This window comes from Microcaecilia unicolor, chromosome 5 (assembly GCF_901765095.1).
Source record: "Microcaecilia unicolor chromosome 5, aMicUni1.1, whole genome shotgun sequence".
NCBI classification, from domain to species: Eukaryota; Metazoa; Chordata; class Amphibia; order Gymnophiona; family Siphonopidae; genus Microcaecilia; species Microcaecilia unicolor.
In genome coordinates this window covers 58,310,448-58,338,036 of record NC_044035.1, presented here as the reverse complement: position 1 = coordinate 58,338,036, position 27,589 = coordinate 58,310,448, and the positions used below count along the sequence as shown (strand labels likewise).

Genomic DNA, 27,589 nt, shown 5'->3' with positions numbered 1-27,589 from the left:
GGCACTTTGCTGAATTTAGGCATTGAGAGCACCAGACCTCACATTAAGATTTCAGCACTGAAGGTGGGGTTTGCTTCTGTGCATCCAGTCAGAAAATGGCTGTGAATTGCCTTTCTAGCACATTTTTGTAGTAATTAGCTCATTATAATAGCTTTGCATTCCATTTTCGTTAGCTACTACCGTGATAGGAGAGAGCCATTTTGTGCATGCCACGTTTACTCCTTACTCCTTGCTCGCTAAACCGGCTAGAACTAGTTTAAAAACCACATTGCTGACTTGTTAGATTTAGTGCATCTGGCTATTAAACTGGGTTTGGAACCTGGGCCCCTTGGTTTACTGTCCACTACACTAACTACTAGGCTGACTCTCTGCTCTCAGAATATTAAATCATGTTTGTGCATGCTCACCTAGAAATAAAACAAATCAAAGAATAGAAATGCAGTCACAAATCTAACAAAATATATGGGGATCCTTATACTAAGATGCGCTAACAGATTTAGCATGTGTTAAATGATAAGTGTCTTATCATTTAGTGCACACTGATTGTTAGCAATTCTTAGTAAAAGGACTCCAGGGAAAGATCTATACTAGCCTTGTTTTAAGAATTATGCTTGATCTTGTGGAATTATTACACTGTAAAGCCTTCTGCCTCTCCACTGTGCCTTGTTACATGCCGTTCATCTTTCAGCTATAATAATGCGTACTGGTATTTGAATCCTTTCAATTGCATACATACTAAAAAAAGAATTAACACTTAGTGTGAGGCAGGTGTTAAATTTTTGGCTTTAGTGAATTTATGCTTAATAGAGAAAAGGTTTTCTCTATCTTTGTGCATGTGCTAAAGCCTTTATTGACTGTTGCTGTCAATACAGTACAGGGCTAAATTAAAAAAAATCTGTCTGATTTTCAAAGCCCTTAAAAAAATGGGCCAGAGTACTTGAAGAACAGGATCTCCCTTTATACACCTGTTAAGGTCACTAAGGTCCTCCCAAGGAGTGCCCCCAATCACACCTTTTGCAAAGGACACCGCACAATCCCCTGGATTCTATATATGGCGCCCGGATTGGGTGCCTAAATTTGGACACAATCCCAAGATGCATGCACAACTTAATTGACTAATGAGCCATTAACGAGCAATAATTGGCTGCTAACAAATAATCATTGATATTAATTGGCACGAGTTAGGATTTGTGCATGCATCTGGTTGTGCGTGATTCTAAAGCACACAACTCAGAAAGGGGTGTGGCCAAAGGAGGGGCATGGTGGGCTTACCGCCGCTTTGTAAAAGGTCCCCTAAGTGCAGTACCCATGAAGAATCATAATATGGAAAAACTTGATGTTTGTTTAACAAAAATGACGCCCTGCATTCTCACAGATGCCTCCGTTCTCCCCAGAGGCATCTGTGAAAATGTAAGGCACCATTTTTGTGAAAGAAATGCCAAGTTTTTCAATACTTTGATTTTTCATGGGTACTGAACTTAGCTCCCCTGAAGAAGCTTTACCATAAGTGAAACAGAGATACCTGTTAGGACCTTTATATTAAAGCTAAATGCTGGCTATGTTTATTAAGATATAATAATTCTGTGCATATTCATGATTTAAAAAAATATTGAGGAGGTTTTTTATGACCAATGATAAGAAAGGAGTCAAGCCAGTACTGACAAACTACTGCTTAAAAATGTTAAAGGCAGACTTTTGAGGTCCTCCTCTTATATATTTTTAATTAAAAATATATATATATATATAAATAAATAAAATGTTGCTAGGTGAAAGACTTTTCAGCTTTTTTGTGGATTTGTTCCTTTCTTTTTGCTGATATTTTTGTTTTGTGTGCTAGTAGCAACATTAGTACATGACCATTAATGGAAAAAAATAGGAAATTGGGGTTTTTACAGCCGCAATAAAAATGGCCTTAGCAAGTGGGAAAGACCCGCATAAATGCATGCTAAGGCCTGTTTTTACCACAGCTTTCTTTTCTAACCAAGTCCTGTTTATCTTCAGCTGCTCTTTAGAGCCAAGCTTTCCAGGGACTACAGTCACCATAATTCTTCCTAGTAAAGCAACATCACCTTTTCCCTTGTGTTATGACTCCAAAGGCCTAATTGCTGTGTGTCTCAGGGCTGTTTGTGCAGATTCCTCATTCTCTCACAGATATACAATGTATTGTGCCAGTGGAGGAGACAGCAGAAGAAGATGAATAACAGATGGAGTAAGTAACAGAAAATTTTTCTCTCCCCCCCCCCCCCCCCAAAGAAGAAAATTTACAAGCACCTTCCATGACACTTTCTCACTGCTTAAATATAAAAAAGGCTATGGTATGTCCTTTTTTTTACCTGTCTCTCAACTTCAGTCATGAACAAAATAGTAAAACAAATCTGCTGTGGTAGCATAGACTTTATTCTCCTTGTACAGTTGTCTTTAATTAGTATGTGAAGGGGGGGTTGTTATTATACTTATAATTACCAGTTTCTCATAATTGATGAACTGAAGGAATTCTGAGTCAGTCTTAGAACAAAGCAGCACAAGTACAAAATGATGAATGAGAGGCAGTGAAGACTCTTTTCAGTGACTTTTAACCAATGAAGTATGAAAGCTCTGTAAGCATATGCTAAGTTTAAATAGAAACTGATTGAACATTTCACTTCAAAAGCTGCAGCAATATCTTCATTGATTTTAGCCCGCATGAGTCCCGGTGGTTCTTAAAACTGATTTACGATTGGAGGTCTGTGTATTTTACGGATTAACAGAATCTTAGGGCCCGATTATTCAGCTGGCGGTGGGCAACGCTTTTGCTGTCCGCTGCCAGTGTTAAACCCAGATATTTAATGTCGGGCTATTTCCGTTGACTGGTATTGAATATCCTGGGTTTTTTAACCGTTAAAGGGTTAACTGGCTATGCCGATATTCAGCTTTAACCGCTTAATTTTTTAGCAGTTAAAGATAGGACAGTTATTATTGTGATCCTATTTGACTGCTAAACCTATCCGGTTAGGCGCTGAATATTGGCACCTAACCGGATAAGTCACACGATATAGCCGATTATATGCTAGGAGCTATATTCTGCGAAGATAACCAGTTATCTGCTGCTGAATATTAGTGAAAATTCCAATGCATGAAATCATAGGGCAGCTTGCAAATTACATATAAAGGCTCTCAGCCTTTGTAATGAGCATTATGGTGCTACCATGACTGGTTAGAGAAATGTTTATATTAAAATTCAACCTTCTTTTTTTTTTTTTTGCAGTCACGTTTAACTGCTTCTTTTTTTCAAGGAGCACTTAATTGACATTGTTTTCCAGTACACCTGCGCTCTTTCTAATGCAGAGCGCCTAGGGGGATGCCATCAAACTCTGTGGGAATAAATCCCTTCCCAGTACACTTTTTTGTAACAACCAAACAGGAAAACTTGGCCCACAACATTATGGTACTTTCAGTGGCGTACCAAGGTGGGGGCGGCCCGCCCAGGGTGCACGCCGCTGGGGGGTGCCGCGGCGTGCGCCTGTCAGCTGAGTTCGCTAACTTCGCTGCAGCTCCCTCTGCCCCGGAACAGGTTACTTCCTGTTCCGGCCGGGGCAGAGGGAGCTGCAGCGAAGTTAGCGAACTCAGCTGACAGGCGCGCGCCGCGGCACCCCCCCCCCAGCGGTGTACACCGGGGGGGTGTCATTTTGCCGGGGGGGGGGGAGGTGTCATTTCGCCGGGGGGGGGGGGCCCACGCTGCACCCGGGGGGGGGGGGGGGCGCATCGGCGATCCGCCCCGGGTGTCATGCAGGCTAGGATCGCCACTGGGTACTTTCTAATGTAGAGCTCCTGGGCTGACCTGCATAATTAGACCAGGTGTAAGAATCCTGTATATATCTATCTACACAACAATTTCCGTTCTTCATTATAACCTAAAAATCATCAATAGTGCAATTTTTCTAGCAAAAAAGCTGCTGGTACTCAAATGCCAGGGGTGGGGTTATCATTGAGGGACCCACCACACAACAGCCAGGCCCCCCCTACAACCAGTCACAGAATCTATTGAAAGGCAGCACTGGTGGGCAGAGCCTGGGCTCTTTCATTAATATTTAGGAACCATGGGGCAATTTTAGCAGGCAATGGAAAAGGTGCCAGTACTCAGTACTTCCAAATACCCCCTGAACCCCCCCCCACCCCCCCCCGCCTATCAACGTTGTGCAATGCTGCATATGTCCATTAGCCCTAAAGATTATTATTAACATTCAGATCACATTGTTGAGCATGTATATACATGTTAATTTGTAAGTGAAGCCATGGAAAGGCTAGGATTCAATAAGCTAAAATTAGACAGGGTTTGGTAAAGAAAAAGCTAGAGCTCTATTTCGCAGAAAGTATAGGTGGAGAAACCAGTTTTCCTTCTCTCTGGGTGGTACGGAAGGAAAGCGTGTAGGATGAGCAATGACTAGGGTGCATCTGTCAAAGTATTTCCAGATATTACCAAAATATATTTTTTAAATGTTTAAGAAGAATTCATAAATTTGTTTCATTTAACTTGTTATTCTGTCTGTGACCTACATTAACCCCTAAGTCAGATCACATAATTATAAAAAAATATCCAATTTCCCATTATGTCTCTTTATACTCTTACTAATATACAGAGTTATACAAATACTTCCTTAAAGCAAGTTTACAATACATAGATTCTTAGTAAATCTCCAGTACCAGATGACATTTAATGTGAGCAAGTGCAAAGTGATGTTTGTGGGAAAGAGGAACCCAAACTATAGGTATGTGAAGCAAGGTTCCACATTAGGAGTCAACACCCAGGAAAAGAAACTAGGTTTCATTGTTGATATGTTGAAACCCTCTGCTTAGTGTACAGCGGCAGCTAAGAAAGCAAATAGAATGCCAGTAATTATTAGGAAAGGAATGGAAAACAAAAATAAGAATGTTATAATGCCTTTGTATTGCTCCATGGTGCGACTGCACCTCGAATACTGTGTGCAGTTCTGGTCACTGCATCTCAAAAAAGATATAGTGGAATTAGAGAAGGATGACAAAAACGATAAAGGGGATGGGACGACTTCCCTGTGATGAAAAGCTAAAGCGGCTAGGGATCTTCAGCTTGGAGAAGAGACGGCTGAGGGGAGATATGATAGAAGTCTCTAAAATACTGGGTGGAGTGGAACGGGGGTAGATGTGATTCACTTGTTTCCAAAAATATTAGGAATAGGGGACACAGTGAAGCTACTAAATAGTAAAATGTTTTCCTTATATGGGGGTCACTTTACTAAGGTGCACTGAAAAATGGCTTGCACTAGTGTAGGTGCGTGTTTTAGACGCGCACAGATCCCTTTTTCAGCGCGCCTGTAAAAAATGCCTTTTTGGGGGGGGGGGGCAAAACATGGATGTGCGGCAAAATAAAAAATTGGCACGCATCCATTTTGGGTGTGAGACCTTACCGCCACCCAATCACTTAGCGGTAAGGTCTCTCACGTTAACCGGGTGGTAATTGTCAACGCGCTTACACTGCCGATTACTGCCCAGTGAACGCCACGTGTTCGAAAATAAAAAATATTTTCAGACACATAGCAGACGCGTGTAAAAAATGGAATTACCACCCAGGCCATGCGGGGTGCCAATGTGGCTTAGTAAAAGGGCCCCATGGTACTTAGGCCCCTCCCGGTACCACCCAGGCACTGTGCCGAGTCCCCCGGTGGCCACTAAAAAGCCTAGATGGTCTAGCGGGAAGATGCAAAACTCCCCTCCACCCCCCTAGATCCTCCCACCTAGCTTAACGCAGGAGGAAGAAGGACAATCTCCTCCCTCCTGCCTCGGCTCCGACTTCTAAATGTGTGTAGAGTCTCATTAGATATCTGGAAGTCACAAATGAGTTTTGCAAATTGGACAGACTGTTGTGCTTTATGGTAAACAGAGGCTTGGCCTCATGGCTTCCAAGTCCTCAATTGCTAGATGACTAATGGAAACTATTGTGTCTGCTTATACGCTTGTGAGCACACCACATAATAATGGTAACAAGATATTCTGTTTACTGCCTTAGGCAGAAATGATTTTTTTTCCTGATTTCCTCTCATTGCTGACAGGAAGAAAAAGAAAAAAAAGTTTCCCCTTCAAGGTTATCTGGTCCAGACACCCTTGCAAAGGGAGGCTCTTGACGAGAGAGCCTCCAGTGCTGTGACATCATCCTGTTGAACATCTTACTTACTTGGTTCCAAGAAGGCATTTGTCAGCATCCTCTTCTTCATGCTACTGTCTTCCTAAATGAACCGCTAGGGGGTCAGCTTACCAAATAAGGGAAGCTCTCATTTTTCAGAGCGACCAATAAGTGTATGTTGGAACCTACTGGTAAGGATTGATCCGATAAATAAGGGAAGTTCTGCCTTATTTATCCTGGTGTACGACAAGGGCTCAGGCACTGCCATTTTGCAAGATGGCAGCTAGATGTAGAGGATGCCATTGAATATCTCCCTGGGAAATGGTAAGTAGGCTGTCTGGTCGAGGACCTCCCTGGCCAGGTGCCCATGCCAGGGACCACATAACCTAGGGGGAGGTACTGTAAGTCTTTTTTTCTCTCACTTGGGCCACAGGAGGGTGTGGTCAGAGGTCTGGGCTAAACAGGGCCACCTGAGGTGAAGTGCCACTGTTCACCTCAGGTGACCCTTTGCTCCTTAGCTGGAGTAAAGATTCAAGTTTCCAAGTTTATTAGGGTCTTATATCCCGCCCATCAAATAATATCTGAGTGACTTACAGTATAGAGAGATTTAAAAAGGGGGACTGAGAGTGCATTGACAATAGACTGTGAGGGAGGAAGGGAATTAAATACAATATTTATAGGAAAGCTGGGAGTAAAGTACAAAATGGGAGGGAGAGTGATGGTCAGGACGCTACCATACCCACAGGGCATGGAGTCAGCATAGATTGCGTTAGCCATAGGCATCGGCAAATAAGAAAGTTTTTAAGTCATTCTTGAATGTTTGCAGGGAAGATGATAGATGTAGATGAGGTGGTAGTTTGTTCCAGAGCTTGGTGCCTTGAACAGAGAAGATGGACTGTTGTGTAGCGTGGAAAAGTATTAGAATTGTAGCTATGTTATTTGAGTGTTCTAATGTGTGCTTATTGGATGTTTCATTGGTATTATGCTGACATTGTATTATATCTCTGTTATTTGAATTTTGGTGCTGTCAAATGTGTATATTCTTGATCCCGTTTCATGGTAGTCCTGTTATTAGGTTTCAGTTTGCTGTTGTCAAGTTTACCTCATTTGTTGTATTTATGTTTATATTTAGTAATTTTACTATTGTTATGTTGTTAACAAAATTGTAAAGTTTTATGTTAAACTATATGTCGCGTCCCTCACCTGGCAGTGCTTCTGGGGGCGCTTTGGCTGGGGGACGGGCGGTGGCTGGTAGCTCTGCGTTCCCGCGTCAAGTGGGGTGGTGTGGCGTTCCCGCAGCATGGCTCAGGGTCATGGGTGTATGCCCTCGTGCATCCTGATGTGGTAGCATTCCCTAGCTGCGTTCCAACATCGGCTGCACACTTCTCGCAGCACCCCTGATGTCCCTGTGTGCCCCTTTAATTTTTAGCATCTCAGGGCATTCGGGGCTTCGGCAGTGCTCAACTCTTGGGGGTATTGTGTTTCTCCTTTGATTTTGACTGACATTTCCCCACTGAGAAGATTCTGTTCTTCTCTCTTGTGAATTCCTGCTCGTGTCCAGAGCTTCTCTTCTGTGAATTCCTGCTTGTGACCAGAGCTTCTCTACTTTGAGTTCCCATTCCTGTGACCATGGCTTCTCTTCTGTGAATTCCTGCTTGTGACCAGAGCTTCTCTACTTTGAGTTCCCATTCCTGTGACCATGGCTTCTCTACTGTGAATTCCTGTGCCAGTAACCAGAGCCTCTGTACTGTGAATCCCTGTCCTGTGACCAGAGCTTCTCAACTCTGAGTTCCTACTTCTGTGACCAGAGTTTCTCTACTGTGAGTTCCTGCTCATGTGACCAGAGCCTCTTGTCTGAGAGTTCCTGTGTCAGTGACCAGAGCTTCTCTCCTTGACCGGAGCCCTTGCGATCTGAGTCCAGAGTCGTCTTCTTTCTGGCCTGTTCTGGTTCCTGACGCCCGCCTGATCCAGTTCCGTTGCATTCGGCTCCCATCCCTGGTGGTGACAAGTCCACTGGCCGCCAGCATCTGGGGTCTCAACTCCCGGGGAACAGCTGTTGGTCGTGGTGAAGACATTCAGTGTTCGTTGGCTGTCCATAGTCCTCCTGGGCTAGGACTTAGATCTCATTCTCTCTCAGTGAAAAGATAGGGAGAGAAATATGCAAACATAGGAAGCAAGGCTATAGCACTTATAATTTCTTGAAAGCTTGGCTGGTCTTATGCATCAGTGAGAATGGATTTTGAATAATATCTGATTTTGCAAAGAATTAAGTTTGATTAAGCATTGTTTGGATTCAGAGAAATGGGTGACTAGATTTGTAGATCTAGATGTGTGGTGTGGCACTGCCAGCTGTCTTCAGAATTAAGCGGGCATGGGACAGAATATGAGAGAGGTAAAATGAAAAGTCAGTCACAGTCAGAAGGTCTGCAAATGGTGACTCAACAGAATATTCATGAAAACGTGAATGTATTGCATTGTGAAATGTTATTTTGCCATAGTTATAAATAATGAACCAGTAATTTGAATGAATGGCTTGGTCAGGACCAGTTGTGAAAGAATGAAGTACTACAGAGAGACAGGTGAACACGTTTGTCAGCTTTCATGTTTCCATATGATTGCATTGCATGCTTTCCACTGGTGGTGAGCAAGCAGCTTCACCCACATTTCACTAAGATCAGGAGAAATTATTCAGTTTTGAAGAAGCCAAGAGAGATCCTACAGTTGTCTTCTGTGTTTCAGAGGCCACAGATGGAACAACTAGGTGGACTCAGGAGTCGAAGGAATGTTTAATCATGACCCAACATGGCCCGTGTTTCAGCTATCACTTGCATCAGGGGTCAGTCACACAAACACAATATCATACATATAAGATTTAAAAACATAAACACAAAATAACATTAAAATTAAATGATAAATATATAGGGGCCCTTTTACTAAAGGGTGCAAGGGGTAGTGTGGGCTTTGCATGCAGCAAATCAGGTCTACCATTGGGCTTGCCCAGGAGCCCTGTAATAGTCCTGCATTTGCCGCACACCACTTCCAGGGCTAGAAAATACATTTTTATTTTCTAGTCCGGGGGGGGGGGGGGGGGGGGGGTGCCTGGCAGTAATCGGGCAGCGCTGCCCAGTTAGCACCAAAGCAGGCAGTAAGGGCTCCATCTGTAAATGGCCATGTGGCAATATTTTGCTTACCACACGGCCATTTACTGGTCCTCCTGAAAAAAGGCCCTTCTACCAATAGTGATAAAAGGTGGCAGTCAGAGGTAAAATATCACACGAGAAATTGTTCAGTTTTGAAGTGTCCAAGAGAGATCTTAGTTCTGTGTTTCAGACGCAAAGGGGTAAATTTAAAAAAAAAACCCACCAACAACAATCAATTTATTTTTGGAGCCTAATTTTTAGGTACCTAACCTTAGAAAAATTTCAGCTGAAAATCTTCTTAAACTTGAAATGCTAAATTTAGACCTGCAATTCAGCAGCTCTAAGCAGTTAAACAGTTTTTTCTCTGCCATAATTGCATACCTCAGAGCCACCCACATTAAAGTCATCTATATTTATGTGCCTAGTGGGAACAGATTCCTGCATCAAAGTTCAGTTATCAGTTTCTAAAGGGTGAGATTAAGCATCTAAACCCTTTAAAAATTGCTTCTGACCCCAAAGAATCTAGAAGTCTGTGTGATAAGTTCCATCAAATCGGGCCAAACATGCTCTTTTGCTTGACTTGCTGTATTATCATGGATGATGTGATTATGCTAATTTTTTCAAAAGAAATAGATACTCACAATATGGGGTCAATGAAATAAGCATCCATTATGCCAGTGTTCTTCAGTGCAAGGCCTGGGGTCCAGTGGTGGCCCCCGGAGACCTCTGGGGTTGCCCCCATCATCTTTCTGGTTTTTTTTTTCTGCTACTATCTGCCTCTCTAACAAAGCTCATGACAGAAGGGAGGAAGTGGATAGGGGAAGAGCCGCATGCTTGAAGGACAAGATAAAATGTCAGGAAGTATTTTTTCATGGAGAGAGTGGTAGATACTTGGAATGCCCTCCCGCGGGAGGTGGTGGAGATGAAAACGGTAACGGAATTCAAGCATGCGTGGGATAAACATAAAGGAATCCTGTGCAGAAGGAATGGATCCTCAGAAGCTTAGCCGAGATTGGGAGGCGGGGCTGGTGTTTGGGTGGTGGGGCTAGTTCTGGGCAAGACTTCTACGGTCTGTGTCCTGAAAATGGCAGATACAAATCAAGGTAAGGTATACACAAGAAGTAGCACATATGAGTTTATCTTGTTGGGCAGACTAGATGGACCGTGCAGGTCTTTTTCTGCCGTCATCTACTATGTTACTATGATATTTCTCAATATTCAAAAACAATGCATGTGGAACTGTTCTCCTCCTTGAGGATACCCTCATTGAAAAGTTTAAAGGTGAGCTGGTAGGGATGGATGCCTTTGACACATGTTGTCATCAATGTCTGGCCTCACATGGGAAGACATTATCCACTCTCCTTCAGCTCTTTTGGATCCAAAGTAGCCCTGATGTAAAAATTAGTGAAGACCACTGCATTACGAAAATATTAACCATATTAACCATGCTGCCCCTATTTTTAAACTAGGGCAGTGGTTCCCAAACCTGCAGGCAGATGATCAAACGCCCTGTGCTGTTCCAAACAGCACTCTAAAATAGCGCTGGAACAGCACGGGGCTTTACCGCACCGATGATCAGAGATAATTGCATGCAAATTTAAGCACGCAATTATCTCTGATCATGGGGCAGAAGTGCGGGCGAATTGTGCCTGAGCATGCGCTCAGCACAATCCTCCCGCACTTGTTTGACAGGTCTGGGCTGTCAAAAGCCCAAACCTGTCAAACACAGGGGCTGGAGGTCCATGGGACCACCAGGCCCTGACTACCCCTGCCCCCGACGATCCCACCCCCCCAAACCCCCAGAAAATGGTCCCTGGTGGGCTAGTGGCCGCCGGCCAAGCCCCCACCCAGCGAGCGACGGGGGGGGGGGGGGGCTGGAGGTCCAGCCCCCCCCAACCCCCCCCCCCCCCCCCAGCATTGTCTAACCAATCCCTGGTGGTCCAGCGTAAAAGACAACCCCCTCCCGGCCCCCCTACCTTAGTTAGAGGAGGGAGAAAGCGTGCCTCCCTCCTCTTCCTTGGCTTGATGCCACCGCAAAATATTCATTATGGTTATCCTAAAAACCCGACTGACTGGAGTGCCTCCAGGACCAGGTTTGGGAACCACTGAACTAGGGCATTCATACCAGGAATTAATGTTAGTAATGTGCCTCCTCAAGAAAACACCTTTAAGTTACTCGGAGACACAAATAGCTATGCCCATACTTGAAATACCTGCATTGATTTTACATGTCCTTGAAATGAGTGACTGCAAATTTGCTACAATGATTACTCTTTAAGAAAATGCTGCTGTGCAGCCTCTGTCACTTTAAAGTAGCAGGTCTGTCTGCTGCAGAATTTTTAATTTGGAGTGAGTAGAATGGTAACTGGAACATACACTATAAAGTGTCTTGTCTGATCCTCTTTTATGAAGGCTAAAAAAAAATCCTGTTCTATATTTATAAAATAATAATTAAAAAAAAGAAAAGCTGAATACGATCAAAGCAAATGCCAACCAGCTATAGCATCTCTCACTTCCTCTTACTCCTCCTCCTGTAATCTGTCATGTTTCTAGCTGCCAGTTGGAGGCTTCTATAGCAGCCCCCACGTGGGGGCTGGATGCACAGTGATTCACACAGGAGGGAGAGAAGGGAGTAGGAGACCTCGCAGTTGGTTGGCAGGCATTTTCTCAGATCCTATCAAAATACAGGGGATTTTCAGTTTTCCCAGTACCATATACAGAAATTGTCCAAGACACAGCATATTTTTGGTATAAGGCTCTATCTCCTTCTCTCCGTTGCTTTAGAAATAGCACAACGTCAGTTAAATGAACCTCCAGCATGTTTCATTGACCATGAGCAGCTACTAGGCTCAGCAGTACTCTGACATCCTGGCTCTTCTATAACTGACAGTGCCTTTTTATTCTTTCCAATCCAAGGGAAGTTGGAAAGAATTGTGCAAAAGGGGTTGAGAATGTCTATCTGTTGGTCTGGGGGCAAAATAACTCTCTGAAAATTTAATTCAACAAGATGTTAGCATGAGGGAAAAAAAACAGTAAAAAAAGATAGTCTGGTCAATATTCAGTGCTACTTAACCTGCCAGGAATGGCTCTTGGCTGGTTAAATAGCACTTAACCAGATAAGCACTAATATTCAACACGAGATAGCCAGTTATCTCCACGTAATATTAGCGCTTAGCGCAGAGCAGCTAACCAGCTATACCAGGCGATATAGCTAGCTAGCCGTGAATATTCAGTGTGTTACTGGCGTCAAAGCAGACCACCGAAATAGCAGTCCTATCTTTGGCCACTATAAACTTAACCGACTAGTGCTGAATATTAACATGACCGGTTATGTTTAAAGTGGCCAACCCCCCCACCCCCCTCCCACCCCCCAGATATTCAATGCGGGCCCCTTCTCACCCTTTACTTCCCTCACCCGTAACTGTCTTGTCTGTCTGTATTATTTAGATTGTAAGCTCTTTTGAGCAGGGACTGTCTCTTTGTATCAGGTGTTCAGTGCTGCGTGTGTCTGGTAGCGCTATACAAATGTTAATAATAATAATATCTGGGCTCAACGCCAATTGGAGGACTTAGCCGGCCTGCCTCCCGCGGGCTGAATACTAGCTGGAGTAAGTTTTAAAATGGGCCAAATGGCACTGGGAGTTGTAGAGATATAAGCCCCCTCTCTCTCATTGACCCAGTGCATGTTTATAGGAGAAGGAATTCCCTTTCTTTCAAATCCCCAAACTCCACCCCCCAAAATGTATCCCCCTCACAACTGCCCCACTCCCCAAACTGCCGCTACTTTGCTGAGGATGTGGTGGCAACGGTTAGCGTATCTGGATTTAAAAAAGGTTTGGACAAGTTCCTGGAGGAAAAGTCTATAGTCTGCTATTGAGACGGACATGGGAAGCAACTGCTTGCCCTGGGATTTGTAACATGGAATATTGCCATAATTTGGGTTTCTGCCAGGTACTTGTGACCTGGCTTGGCCACTGTTGGAAACAGGATACTGGGCTAGATGGACCATTGGTCTGACCCAGTATGTTCTTATGTTCAGTTCAAAAACTACTCCCACATCTGCCACCTCACCTCTGAATCTGCTCAATCTCTAAAAACTTACCCCTCTGTAACTGCCACACCATCTCATATACTGCCCCCCCCCCCACCACAAACACTCAAAAAATATCCCCTGCAATTTGAAGTGTCTGTATAAAAATGCTAGAAGCCTAAAAATAAGATGGGAGAGTTAGAGTATATAGCACTAAATGAAGAGGTAGATATTATCTCAGAGACCTGGTGGATCAAATTGGAGGCGGTTTGAGCTATATGTTAAACAAGGAGTTCAGTCAAACAAAATAAACATTCTACATGAAACAGCAATAACATGTGTGAATAGAAGGGGTATACTGGTATACTACTGTCCGCCAGAACAGAACAAACAGATGAAGAAATGTTTGCAGAAATTAAGAAAGCTGGCAAATTGGGCAACAGTATAATAATAGGTTGTGACAGAACAGTGTGTTTTAAATCTATAAAATTGCCTTTATTAACTCTTGAAGTGCATTTCTCAAGCTTGGCCAGCAGATGGTGCATGTTTTATGTTAAAGCTGTTATAGAAAAGCGAATGCCCTCTTTTAGAAGTGAATCTACAGTATTGTGAGCAGTATTCTTCTAAAACTTGTTGACTGGGCTCTGATTGGCCTGGAGTTTGAAATTACCCAGCAGTTCTTGCTGGCTGTTGCTTCAGTCTTAGCCTGGGAGGAAAGAGAGACAGATCTCTTTGCTGAGGCTCGGTGAATTTTATGTCCTGATCTTTCCAGGTACTGTTTACACAGTATACAAATATTTAGTTAGTGTTAAAATTGATCCATATTTCAGTTACCTGTTATTGTTTGCTGATTGCACATATTTTGTTCATTGTTCAGTTTTTAAAGATGATAAATAATTGTTTATTGCGTCTGCCTGTCTGGACTGATAAAGAATCCTGGTGGTTTGTGTGTTGGGGCTGTGAGTGTGGCCCCAGTAACCTAGGGATAATTTGAGAGCAGGAGACTCACCCAGAAGCGGTTGTGACCCAGTCGGTGGGAGGAGGGTGCTAGTGTAGAGCCCAAGCAGCAGGTGCAGGCGGACCAGAGCTGTGCTGGGGATAGACCCTCTAAGTGGCCGGAGGGTAACCCTAAGTGGGTGGCTAGGCATTTTGTGACATAGGTGATGATTTCATTTACCCCAATATTGACTGGATAAATGTTACATCAGGGAACACTAGGGAGGTAAAATTCCTAGGCGTAATAAATGACTGTTTCTTGGAGCAACTGGTCCAGAAACCAACAATAGGGGGAGCTATTTTAGATCTAATCCTTAGTGGAATGCAAGGCATTGTACGAGAGGTAAAGGTGCTGGATCCTCTGGGAAACAGTGATCATAACATGATCAAATTTGAGCTAAGTGACTTCACAAAAGAAATGTATTGTAACAGTATTTCATTTTCAAAAGAGAGACTGTGATAAAATGAGGAAAATGGTTAAAAGAAGCTAAAAGGATTGGCTGCAAAGGTTAGGATTTTAAGGGCCCTGTTTACTAAGGCACGCTAGCATTTTTAGCGCTCGCTAATGCTAGAAACACCCATATATTCCTATGGGTGTCTTTAGTGTTAGCGTGCGCTAATTTTTAGCACACACTAAAAACATTAGCATGCTTACAGTGCGGCTTAGTAAACAGGGCCCTAAATCAGGCATGGATGTTGTTTAAAAATACCATTTTGGTAGCCCAGACCAGATGTATTTCATGTATTTGCAAAGGTAGAAAGAACAAACAGCAGCCTGCATGGTTAAAAGGTGAAGTGAAAGAGGCTATTAGAGCTAAAAGAACATCCTTCAAAGACTGGTAAAAGGACCTACATTAAGAAAATAAGAAGCGATATAAGCACTGGCAAATTAGATGCAAAGCACTAATAAAGAAGGCTGAAAGAGAATATTAAGAGAAACTTACCGCAGAGGGAAAAACTCACAGTAACAAATTTTTAAGGAGAAGATCACAAGGGTAGAAATTAAAAAGTCCAATTTATTCATCACATATATATGAATCACAAATCATTGAAAAGTTCCAACAAGGGCTGCGTCAGGGGCTTCAATGACAAAACCCGAAGGTGATTCCACAAAATTTCACCTTTAGGCTCTGTGCTGCTTTTCTGGAAGTGAAGCTATTTTTACCTGTAAGATCTTGTTGGGCCTTTTCAATGATTTATGATTCATATATGTGTGGTGAATAAATTGGACTTTTTTATTTCTAGCCTTGTGATCTGCTCCTTCTTTTCTCCATTCTGGATATTGCAGATCGTCTGCCTATTTGTTTTCTTGAACAGCTTTTTTAAGTACATCAGAAGCAGAAATCCTGTGAGTGAATCCTTGGGACCATTAGATAATGAAAGAGCAAAAGGGGCACTCAGAGAAGACAAGACCGTAGTGGAGAGACTGAATGAATTCTTTGCTTCGGTCTTTATGGAAGAAGATGCAAGAGATCTACCTATACCAGAAATGGATTTGAAGGGTGATGATACGGAGGAACCTGGAAGATCTACTGAGCCAAATCAAATTAAGTAGTAAATCACCTGGACTGGATGGCATGCACCCTAGGGTACTGAAAGAACTCAAACATGAAATTGCTGATCTGCTGACATTAAAATTGTCTGTAGTACGCCAATTTTTAAAATGAGTTCCCAGGGTGATTCGAGAAATTACAGTCAGCATGGATTCAGCCAAGTGAAGTCTTGCCTTACCAATTTGCTTCATTTCTTTAAAGGTGTGAATAAACACTTCGAATAAGGTGAGCCAGTTGACGTAGTTTATCTAGATTTTCAGAAAGCTTTTGACAAAGTTTCTCATGAGAGGCTCCTGAGAAAAAGAGTCATAGGATAGAAGGCAATGTTCTGTTGTGTACTAGGAATTGGTTATTGGACAGAAAACAGAGGGTAAGGTTAAATGACTTTTTATTTATTTATTTGTTACATTTGTATCCCACATTTTCCCACCTATTTGAAGGAGGGTGAATAGTGGAATGCCTTAGGAATCTGTACTGGGAGAGGTGCTATGTAACACATTTATAGATGATCTGGAAATTGGAAGTGAGGTGATTAAATTTGCAGATGACACAAAAAACCATTCAGAGTTGTTAAAGCACATATGGACTGTGAAAAATTGCAAGAAGACCTTAGGAAATTGGAAGACTGGACATCCAAATGGCAGATGAAATTTAATGTGGACAAATGCAAAGTGATACACATTGGGAAAAATTATCCAAACTATAGTTTACCGAATACTAGGGTCCACCTTAGGAGTCAGCACTCAAGAAAAAGCTCTAGGTGTCATTGTAGACAATACGCTAAAATCTTTTGCCCAGTGTGTGGTAGTGGCCAAAAAAGCAAACAAGATGTTAGGAATCCTATATAATAATTCTCACCTCCAACGTTCTAATCTTGCTGCCTGTGTCCATGGCTCCTTCGGATTTGCTGAGCTAGGCTCTGTAGTCAGGCTGACGTCACCGTTGCAATTATGCTGTGAACTTCAGAACCTGCGAAAAAAGGAAAAAAAAACATTCCATGCCTCAAAGCTGATCCATGTCCAGCGACCTTCCTCTCTCTCCTGCCCCCCCCCTGCAGCCACCCATGACCAGCGACCCTCCTCTCCCCTTCCCCCCCCCTGCAGCCACCCTTGTCCAACGACCCTGCTCTCTCACCTGCCTCCCCTCCAGCCACCCAGGTTGTGTAGCAAATTCTTCGGGGCAGGCAGGAAAGATCCCCGGTCCTGCTTACCCGCTGCTGGCGCTGACCCTCCCCTGCTGCCAGATCGCTGTTCAAAATGGCCGCTGACACAAGGGCGGCCTCCAAGACTACAGCAGAAGTCTCGCGAGTCCGCCATTGGAAGTCTTGGCGGCTATTTTGAACAGCGATCCAGCAGCGGGGGAGGGTCAGCGTTAGCAGCGGGCAGGAAGGACCGGGGATCTTTCCTGCCTGCCCCGAAGAATTCGCTACACAACCTGGGTGGCTGGAGGGGAGGCAGGTGAGAGAGCAGGGTCGTTGGACATGGGTGGCTGAAGGGGGGGCAGGGGGAGAGGAGGGTTGCTGGACATGGGTGGCTTCAGGGGGGGCAGGGGGAGAGGAGGGTCGCTGGATATAGGTGGCTTCAGGGGGGGGCAGGGGAGAGAGGAGGGTCGCTGGACATGGATCAGCTTTGAGGCATGGAATGTTTTTTTTTCTTTTTTCTAAGGTTCTGAAGTTCACAGCATAATTGCAACGGTGACGCCAGCCTGACTACAGAGCCTAGCTCAGCAACTCCGAAGGAGCCATGGACACAGGCAGCAAGATTAGAACGTTGGAGGTGAGAATTATTATATAGGATTCCTAACATCTTGTTTGCTTTTTTGGCCACTGCCACACACTGGGCAAAAGATTTCAGTGTATTGTCTACAATGACACCTAGAGCTTTTTCTTGAGTGCTGGACATGGGTGGCTGCAGGGGGGGGGCAGGGGGAGAGGAGGGTCGCTGGATATGGGTGGCTGCAGGGGAGAGGGAGGGGGTCCTGAGACCAGAGAGGTGGGGGTGGAAGGGGATCCTCAGACTATAAAGGGGGGGAGGGGGTCCTGAGAGAGGGGGGTGGGGGCACACACTCACTCTCTGTCTCTCACATATACTCTCTCTGACACACTCTGTCTGTCACACTCTTATCTGTCACACACACACAGACACTCTGTCTCTCACACAAACACACACACACTCTGTCTCTCTCATTGTCTCTCTGACATACACACTCCATCTCTCACACACACTGTCTCTCAAACATACACTCCGAGGAAAACCTTGCTAGCGCCCGTTTCATTTCTGACAGAAACGGGCCTTTTTTACTAGTTATTAATAAGACATGGTAAATAAGACCAGGAATACTATAAATACTTCAAAGAAACACAGCAGCCAGACTTGTATTTGGAAAAATGAAATACAAATGCGCCAAACCCCTAAGAGAAAAACTACACTGGCTCCCACTTAAAGAATGTATTACGTTCAAAATTTGCTCTCTGGTTCATAAAATCATTCACGGCGAGGCCCTGGTCTACATGTCAGACCTCATAGACTTACCAACTAGGAACTCAAAAAGGTCAGTACGCACATTCCTGAATCTCCACTACCCCAGCTGCAAAGGACTAAAATATAAATTAACACATGCAACCAGCTTCTACATAAGCACGCAACTATGGAATGCACTACCAAACGCCATAAAAACAATGCACGACCTAACTAACTTCCGAAAATCACTAAAAACCAACCTTTTCACTAAGGCATACCACAATGATCCATCCTAAATACCAGACAACGAAACTCATACCAGAACTGGACAAAACCGAACTCTGTATACTTGACTGTTTCAGTTACTTTGTCACGAATGAACTTTAACGCAATAACACTTTATTTCTCATTCCAAATATGAATTTTCTATACTTGACTGCTTAATCTACTCTGTCATTTATGAACTTTAATGCAATACCACTTTGTACTTCTCATTCTGGAAATGGCGATCGCCATTACGGAATAATGTAAGCCACATTGAGCCTGCAAATAGGTGGGAAAATGTGGGATACAAATGCAATAAATAAATATAATGCCTCCATATTGTTCCATGGTGTGACTTCACCTTGAGAAGCTGGTTGCCGTATTTCAGAAAAGTTATAGCGGAATCAGAAAAGGTTCAAAGAAGAGCGACCAAAATGATAAAGAGGATGGAACTCATATGAGGAAAGGCTAAAGAGGTTAAGGCTTTTCCAGCTTGGAAAAGAGACAGCTGAGGGGAGATATGATTGAGGTCTACAAAATCCTGAGTGGTGTAGAATGGGTAAAAGTGAATCGATAATTTACTCTTTCAAAAAGTACAAAGATTAGGGGACACTCAATGAAGTTACATGGAAATGCTTTTAAAACAAATAGGAGGAAATATTTTTTCATACAACGAATAGTTAAGCTCTGGAAATCGGTGCCAGAGGATGTGGTAACAATGGTTAGCATATCTAGGTTTTAAAAAAAGGTTTAGACACGTTTCTGGAGGAAAAGTCCATAGTGACTGTCCTCAGTAACAGCACTGTGTCAATCCTTGTTGGTAGAAAAGCCCCCCGCCCCGGTGGCTGGAGGCAGTCTTATATGGCTCCAAGGAAACTAGAGTTTCACCTCCTCCTCTAGGATGATTCTAGTTCAGGGAGAGGCCTAGGGAACACATACAGTGGGGGAAATAAGTATTTGATCCCTTGCTGATTTTGTAAGTTTGCCCACTGACAAAGACATGAGCAGCCCATAATTGAAGGGTAGGTTATTGGTAACAGTGAGAGATAGCACATCACAAATTAAATCCGGAAAATCACATTGTGGAAAGTATATGAATTTATTTGCATTCTGCAGAGGGAAATAAGTATTTAATCCCTCTGGCAAACAAGACCTAATACTTGGTGGCAAAACCCTTGTTGGCAAGCACAGCGGTCAGACGTCTTCTGTAGTTGATGATGAGGTTTGCACACATGTCAGGAGGAATTTTGGTCCACTCCTCTTTGCAGATCATCTCTAAATCATTAAGAGTTCTGGGCTGTCGCTTGGCAACTCGCATCTTCAGCTCCCTCCATAAGTTTTCAATGGGATTAAGGTCTGGTGACTGGCTAGGCCACTCCATGACCCTAATGTGCTTCTTCCTGAGCCACTCCTTTGTTGCCTTGGCTGTATGTTTTGGGTCATTGTCGTGCTGGAAGACCCAGCCACGACCCATTTTTAAGGCCCTGGCGGAGGGAAGGAGGTTGTCACTCAGAATTGTACGGTACATGGCCCCATCCATTCTCCCATTGATGCGGTGAAGTAGTCCTGTGCCCTTAGCAGAGAAACACCCCCAAAACATAACATTTCCACCTCCATGCTTGACAGTGGGGACGGTGTTCTTTGGGTCATAGGCAGCATTTCTCTTCCTCCAAACACGGCGAGTTGAGTTCATGCCAAAGAGCTCAATTTTTGTCTCATCTGACCACAGCACCTTCTCCCAATCACTCTCGGCATCATCCAGGTGTTCACTGGCAAACTTCAGACGGGCCGTCGCATGTGCCTTCCGGAGCAGGGGGACTTTGCGGGCACTGCAGGATTGCAATCCGTTATGTCGTAATGTGTTACCAATGGTTTTCGTGGTGACAGTGGTCCCAGCTGCCTTGAGATCATTGACAAGTTCCCCCCTTGTAGTTGTAGGCTGATTTCTAACCTTCCTCATGATCAAGGATACCCCACGAGGTGAGATTTTGCGTGGAGCCCCAGATCTTTGTCGATTGACAGTCATTTTGTACTTCTTCCATTTTCTTACTATGGCACCAACAGTTGTCTCCTTCTCGCCCAGCGTCTTACTGATGGTTTTGTAGCCCATTCCAGCCTTGTGCAGGTGTATGATCTTGTCCCTGACATCCTTAGACAGCTCCTTGCTCTTGGCCATTTTGTAGAGGTTAGAGTCTGATTGATTCACTGAGTCTGTGGACAGGTGTCTTTCATACAGGTGACCATTGCCGACAGCTGTCTGTCATGCAGGTAACGAGTTGATTTGGAGCATCTACCTGGTCTGTAGGGGCCAGATCTCTTACTGGTTGGTGGGGGATCAAATACTTATTTCCCTCTGCAGAATGCAAATAAATTCATATACTTTCCACAATGTGATTTTCCGGATTTAATTTGTGATGTGCTATCTCTCACTGTTACCAATAACCTACCCTTCAATTATGGGCTGCTCATGTCTTTGTCAGTGGGCAAACTTACAAAATCAGCAAGGGATCAAATACTTATTTCCCCCACTGTATGTCTATTGTCTGGAAAGTCCTCTCCCCTGGTTTTGTATGGGCCCTTTCATTTTACCCTCTTTTCTAACCACTAAGGAGCTTTTCTTTCTCTTGCCTTCGATTCCTCAAGCAGATGTTCAAAGGTAAATGCGGGTGATAAAGGCCATTAGCGCCCGTGTTTACCAGCACTGGATGTTCGGAGGCACAGAATCAAATGAATGTGGGAAGAACTAGCATAATGAGCATGCAAATGCGTGCTGATTGCCTCATTAGCTATTCCTCCCCAATGCTTAGCGGGAAGCGTGCCAAAGAAGGGCAGTCTTCCCGCTGCAAATCCTATGCCAGCTCAAAGCTGGCATTAGGGTTTGCAAAACAGCCTGGCTGACCCCCCACCCTCTCAAACACTTTAAAAGCAGTGGAGGTCCAGTAAGACCCCTACCCTGAGAATGTCAAAGGCCCTGGTGGACCCCCTAGACCCCCACCCCTCCAAGGGCCTATGGGCCTTAGAGGTCCAGTGGACCTCCAGACCCGCAAACACCTAACCCCCTCCCCCCCCCGAAAATAAAATCTGGTGGTCCAGTAAGATTCTTGTCCAGCCCCCCCCCCCCCCCCCCCCCCCCCCCGAAGACTAGCCCTAGCGGTCCCCTCCAACCTCCCTACCTTGATGGAGGAGGGACTAGCTCTCCCTCCTCCTCCTGTTGGGCTGGGACACCTTCAAAATGGCAGCACCCTGCACTGGGCTGGGCTTAACTTCCATATAAGGTAAGAACATATTTATGTAACCCTATTACATTTTAAAAGATTACCTGGGTTAGGAATGAAGGAGTAGCCTAATGGTTAGTGCAGTGGACTTTGATCCTGGGGAACTGAGTTTGATTCCCACTGCAGCTCCTTGTGACTCAGGACAAGTCACTTAACCCTCCATTGCCCCTGGTACAAAATAAGTACCTGAATATATATAAACCACTTTGAATGTAGTTGCAAAAACCACAGAAAGGCAGTATATCAAGTCCCTTTTCCCTTTCCCTTTCCCCTCCTTCTAGTTTTGGTGTAGAGGCAATGAGCGGAGCAGTGAAACTGAGTAGTCTGTGTGGGTGCACTGAGTGTTCCGCATGCTGATGGAACTCTCAGAAGAGTTACAAATAGGCTGGCAGTTGGGAGAGATCTGTGTAAGGAGTGGATGTGTCTGAGACTGCTAGCGTGTTTTGAGGCTTGAGAGTAACTTAAGGTAAAGTGTGGCCTCTTGCAGGTGTGTTTGTGAGCTAGGAGAGGAAGCATAATTAATATGTGAGCCCGAGGTAGTTTAGGCTTAAGGTTGAGAGGGGAATCTGTACAAGGGTAGATGTGTGTGAATAAACATATCTGTCAAGTGTTTTAAGTGGGTACATTTGTGTAGAAACTGAGTGTGTGTTAAGGCTAAGAGTGCTTTAACTGAAATTCTGGCCTCTGCGGTGGGTTTTGTTTTTTTTTTTTGGCTCAAGGTTGAGTGATGAATGGGGAAGTGAAAGGATGAATTGATAAGTATGATTGTGGGGCATAGTTAGAAAACACACAAAAAAGTTAAGTATTGAAACAGAGCACATTTAGGAGGGAGAGAGTTTTGTTACTGAGTTTTTAAAGGAAATGATCAGAGTTTGATGCCAGCCAACGCAAACGAGAAGATTTCAAGGAAACTGTGAACCAAAGTTAAATGACATCTGAATAGAAATGTTTAAAGATTTATAGAGAAACAGAGGAAGAAAGATAGAGAAGAAAAGTAGAACTTATCTGATTTTAGAGCTTCCGTCCTTATGTGTAGTCTGCAGAATCTGTAAAAAAAAATATTCATAAAGAATCACCTCAAAGAGTTAATTTGTTAACTTGTTTATCTCATTATACTGTTAAAGAAAAATAAGTACAAATACTTATCTGACATTTTTGTAGAGTCCAGGTATGATTTGTTGTTGAGATGTTCTGAGAGATCTTTAAAAGAGAAGATAGATAAAAACTGTTGTTTTATTTGCTTAAATGTTTGCAAATCATTTATTTTCATTGTTAACCTCCCTGGTTGGCTTGAGTCATTTTGGGGAAACCACTGTGACATGTTTGGTACCATCATTGTAATACCTTGCTCCGCCACCAGGGGGTTTACATTTATCTTTTCTTATCCTACTTGACCAGGCCAAATGAGTGGGAAGTATACAAGACCCTTTTTCAAAATAAAATCCATGCATGTACCTCAACCCTTGCTTCTATTGCTTTTATTTTCCCTTAAATGCTTTTGGCTGCCCAAGGTAAGGCTTTTTTCAGCTTGTGGAATTTACATGGGTAACTTCTTAGTTCCGTGGCAAATTCCTTTGAAAATTGTATTCTGTGCTCTTTTCCTGCAGTATAAGACTATTATTGTTAAATTATTTCTCATATATGTAGAATAACATTCTAAAGAGTGTAGTGCTCAATGTTCCTTGTGTATGTTGATGAGAATAAAATAGCCCATGCACCTCTTTTGCTTAACATATTCTGGCAGTTCATGGATTCAGAACACTGTCGGAAATCCTATGTTTTGAGTCATCTTTTAGGATCTTGAAAGAGAATAGTATTGAGAAAGGGTAGAGGGTTTTTCTTTTTGTTTGTGAAAAGCTAGGACCAGGAAGAAGATGGCTTTGAACACAGCTTTTTTTTTATGATTTGACTTTGCTGCCCTGCCCTTTCACAGTGTCATTCCTTCAGATATGGAAGTGGTTTCTCAGCCCCAGACCCTTCTCAGTTCTGCTAAAATTGTCCAGCCCTGGATGCTGCAGGGATTCCCAGGCCCAGCTGTGGCTCCTCAGTCCGAGGTGCTAAATTTTGTGCATATATTCACCTGGCACCTAGGATTCTTCTAGCTGTGATGTTGATTGAGCCTGTCTGAAAAATGTATCTAATTTGTGCCTTTAAGACTTTGTCCTGAATGATAGGTTTTTTTTCTCTTTTGTGGCTATAGGTCCCAAACAGAAGATATCATGGTCCAAAAGGGTCCTGATCGTCCTGGGATTTCTATTCATCTTGGGAATAGTTGCTTTAATTACTGTAGCAGTGGTACAGAATAAACACCTTCCGGAGAATACGAAGGTAACTCAAAGCACATTAGTTGTGACTAATTGCTTCCTGACAGTAATGATAACAGGAAGTCTGTGGTTACTAATGAGTGATCCTTCCTGGGTGGGATGATAAGTTGTCTTGGGCAGCAGTTCTAAAACTGGTCCTCAAGAGACACCTAGTCAGTTTGGTTTTCAGGATATCCACAACAATGCCTTCATTATGTGCAAATATATGCTGCAAACATATTCTTTGGTCATGTGGTGTAGTGTAGAAGCTCAGCACCATTGGTCTAGAGCAGGGTTCTCTACCTAGTCCTCAGGACACACTCAGCCAGTCAGGTTTTCAAGCTACTCACAATGAATATGCATGAGATACTATAGATTTGCATACAGTAGAGGCAATACGTGCAAATATATTCATGCATATTCATTGTGGATAGCTTGAAAACCAGACTGGCTTGTTATGTCCTGTGGACTGGGTTGAAAACCCCTGGTTTAGAGTATAAATTCATCTGGCATTCATGGGGCAGTAGAGTCAGATTAAATATATGTTTAGCAAACTCACAGAACCAAAGATAGGAATGTTTGTTCTGGAGTGACTAGATGTAGAATAGATAGATTGTTGGACTACATAGCAGTGAATGAGTTGAGGACTTCAAGGAACACTAATGGAGGTAATTTAATGAGCAACTCGAACATTGTGTGACCTGGATTGGCCACTGTTGGAAACAGGATACTGGGCTACATGGGCCATTGGTCTGACCCAGTATGGCTATTATGTTCTAGAGCAATGTTTTATGTGCTCAAGTAGATGCTTATAAAATTATCTGGGGTTTATGTGCATAAAAGTAAGCAGAGAGAAAGAAAGGAATGGGAAGTGAATAACGGCTCTTCAAAACAAACCATGGCACTTTCAAACGTTGCAAAAGCACTCTTTATTGATTGCATCTAAAGACTCGACATGGCACCGTGTTTCAGCTTAAATTGCCTGTCTCAGGAGTCTTGTGGTGGAAGCATGCTGCAAGTATCGAGTATCAAAAAACACAATCTACCAATGGTGTACTAGTCTTAAGAAAGACCTTTGGAAAATGACTTCTGAAGAAAATACGCTGTCAGCGACATTGCTGATCTGACAGCATATTTTCTTCAGAAGTCATTTTCCAAAGGTCTTTTTAAAGACCAGTACACCATTTATCTCATTAGTAGATTGTGTTTTCAATACTCGATACTTAAAGTATACTTCTACCACAAGACTCCTGAGGCAGGCAATTTAAGCTGAAACACGGTGCCATGTTGAGTCTTTAGCTACCATCAATAAGGAGTACTTTTGTGCCATTAGAATATTCCATGGTATGTTTTGAAGGGCCATTATCTGCTTCCCACTCTTTCCTTTCTCTGCGTTTTGCTGTGGGATTCTAGTGTTCCTCCACCTTTATGGATTGTTTTGCTGACCATAAAAGTAAGCGCACAGAAATCAAAGCACCTACTTTAGGCTGGTGCTTCCCAACATTTTATCTAGTATGACCCTGACTGTACACTTAAAAATTCATGTGACCTCAACTGTTGAAAAAAGCAGACTTCCACTTCCTCATTTTTCCTCGCCTCCCTCATCTACTTCCTTCACCCTCCACTTATCAAATGCATGAAGGCAGCAGTGGTGGCATTATCAGCACAGAGCCAGAGTGTCGGTGTGCACTCACAGATCCCAGTACTCTGCAAGGGGTTCCAGTTTAACAAAACAGAAGAAGGGGATGGGGCTGGTGAACTTTCACTGGCTCACAGGCCCCTATTAACTATTACTACTGAGAACAGGTCACAGTGGAGGTCTAGAGAGAGAGGGAGCGCCTCTGTTTCCATGGCCCAACCCACAGTTTTGGAATCACTAATGTAGGCATTCCTGGAGGATGAAAATAGGTGAAACTGGGACAGGATTGGTAGTTGTCTTATTTTATAAAACACATTGCCAAATTGTGTAGGCTCTAGCTAGGTTCTGATCAGGAGAAACCTGCTCCATTTGACACTAAAGTCTCCAGCAGGACCAAAAGGATCAAAAGTGGCACCTGGCTGGTTAAATGCCTCATAACCGGCTATCCAGCAATTTTCAGCAGGAGATATCACCGGTTAGCGGCTAGTGGATAGCCAGTTATATTGGGCGATATAACTGGCTATCCGCCGATTTTCAGCCCCACTTTAACAGCTGTATTTGGCCGTGTAAATACTGTAATATCTTTGGCTGGTTTGAACATGATATCAACTTAGCCGGTTATGTTCGAACTGGCCAAAAATAAACCAGGCATTCAATGCCAGTCACCGGATATAGCCCAGAATTGAACATCTGGGTTTAGTGCTGACTCCCGTGGCCTGAATTTTGGCCCCTATTTATTTAAGCGCTCAAATAGGGTTTAAATATAGGCAACCTATTATAGAATGAGGGGGAGAGTGAAACTAGATATCTACATTTAGGAACTTTACACACCAATTTTCAGAGGGGCTAATTTAGGCTCCTGTCTCCCAGAGTTAGGCTCTTAAAACCCTTGGCAGTTCTTTTAGGGTGATTTTCTATGTTCATCCATTCTGCTGTCTTCTAAAGAACTTACTGCTGTTCTCAATAAATCCATTGGGGTCTGGACGAGAAACACATACATGGAAGAGTTTAACTGATCATAAAAGGCAGCTGTATTTTGGTTAAACTCAAGTTTTATCTGAAGAGTGGCCTAGTGGCTAGGGTGGTGGACTTTGGTCCTGAGGAACTGAGTTCAATTCCCGGCACAGGCAGCTCCTTGTGACTCTGGGCAAGTCACTTAACCCTCCATTGCTCCATGTAAGCCGCACTGAGCCTGCCATGAGTGGGAAAGTGCGGGGTACAAATGTAATAATAAAATAAAGATTAATGGGTAACTAAAAAAAATACACCATGCCTGTAAGAAGAAGCTGAGCCCAATCTTGGTTTTACCCTGTTGCAGCACAAATTTACTGTTCCACTTTCTTCAACTCAAGCAGTGTTGTTCTTGAAGGGGGCCTCAGAGGAAACTTGTTAGATTATTTAGGTAAAAATTGTCTTTCCAAGTGCAGTAAGGTAGCATCAGCCCCTTGATTTAAAAACAAATTAGCAGTGCATCACTGATGCAGTGGGAGTAAAGTGTGGACTAACTCAGTCTATCCCTTCTTACATGGAGTTATGTGGTCACCCCTGCCCAGCGTGTTTTTTCTAGCAAAAAAGATGCCGGTACTCAAATGCCAGACCACCCTTCAGGGGTGGAGTGATTACTGAGGGACCCACCCCATAATAGCCAGGCCTCCTGCAATCAGTCACAGAACCTATTGCAAGGCAGAATTGGTGTGTAGAGCCTTTCATTAAAACTTGGGACCCATGGGTCAATTTTAGCAGACAGTGGAAAAGGTGCCGGTACTCAGTACCCCCTCAAAAAAAGCCCTGCCCCTG

The 27,589-nt window shown here is 43.5% G+C and overlaps 2 protein-coding genes and 1 long non-coding RNA gene across 3 annotated transcripts in view; 2 read left to right on the top strand and 1 right to left on the bottom strand.

The window, feature by feature from the left end:
* Positions 1–27,589, bottom strand: part of ALDH18A1 (aldehyde dehydrogenase 18 family member A1) — a 948,333-nt gene that overhangs the window by 273,853 nt on the left and 646,891 nt on the right. The window lies entirely within an intron of this gene.
* ENTPD1 (ectonucleoside triphosphate diphosphohydrolase 1) overlaps positions 1–27,589 on the top strand; it is a 161,251-nt gene that overhangs the window by 57,553 nt on the left and 76,109 nt on the right. Inside the window, exon 2 of the mRNA XM_030202935.1 lies at positions 24,051–24,178. Coding sequence (XP_030058795.1) covers positions 24,051–24,178 — 128 coding nt within the window. The remainder of the gene's footprint in view (positions 1–24,050; positions 24,179–27,589) is intronic.
* On the top strand, positions 8,600–19,030 carry LOC115470058. Its single transcript, XR_003942113.1, has 3 exons — positions 8,600–8,609; positions 9,413–9,417; positions 18,946–19,030. It is a non-coding gene; the product is annotated as an uncharacterized LOC115470058 (long non-coding RNA).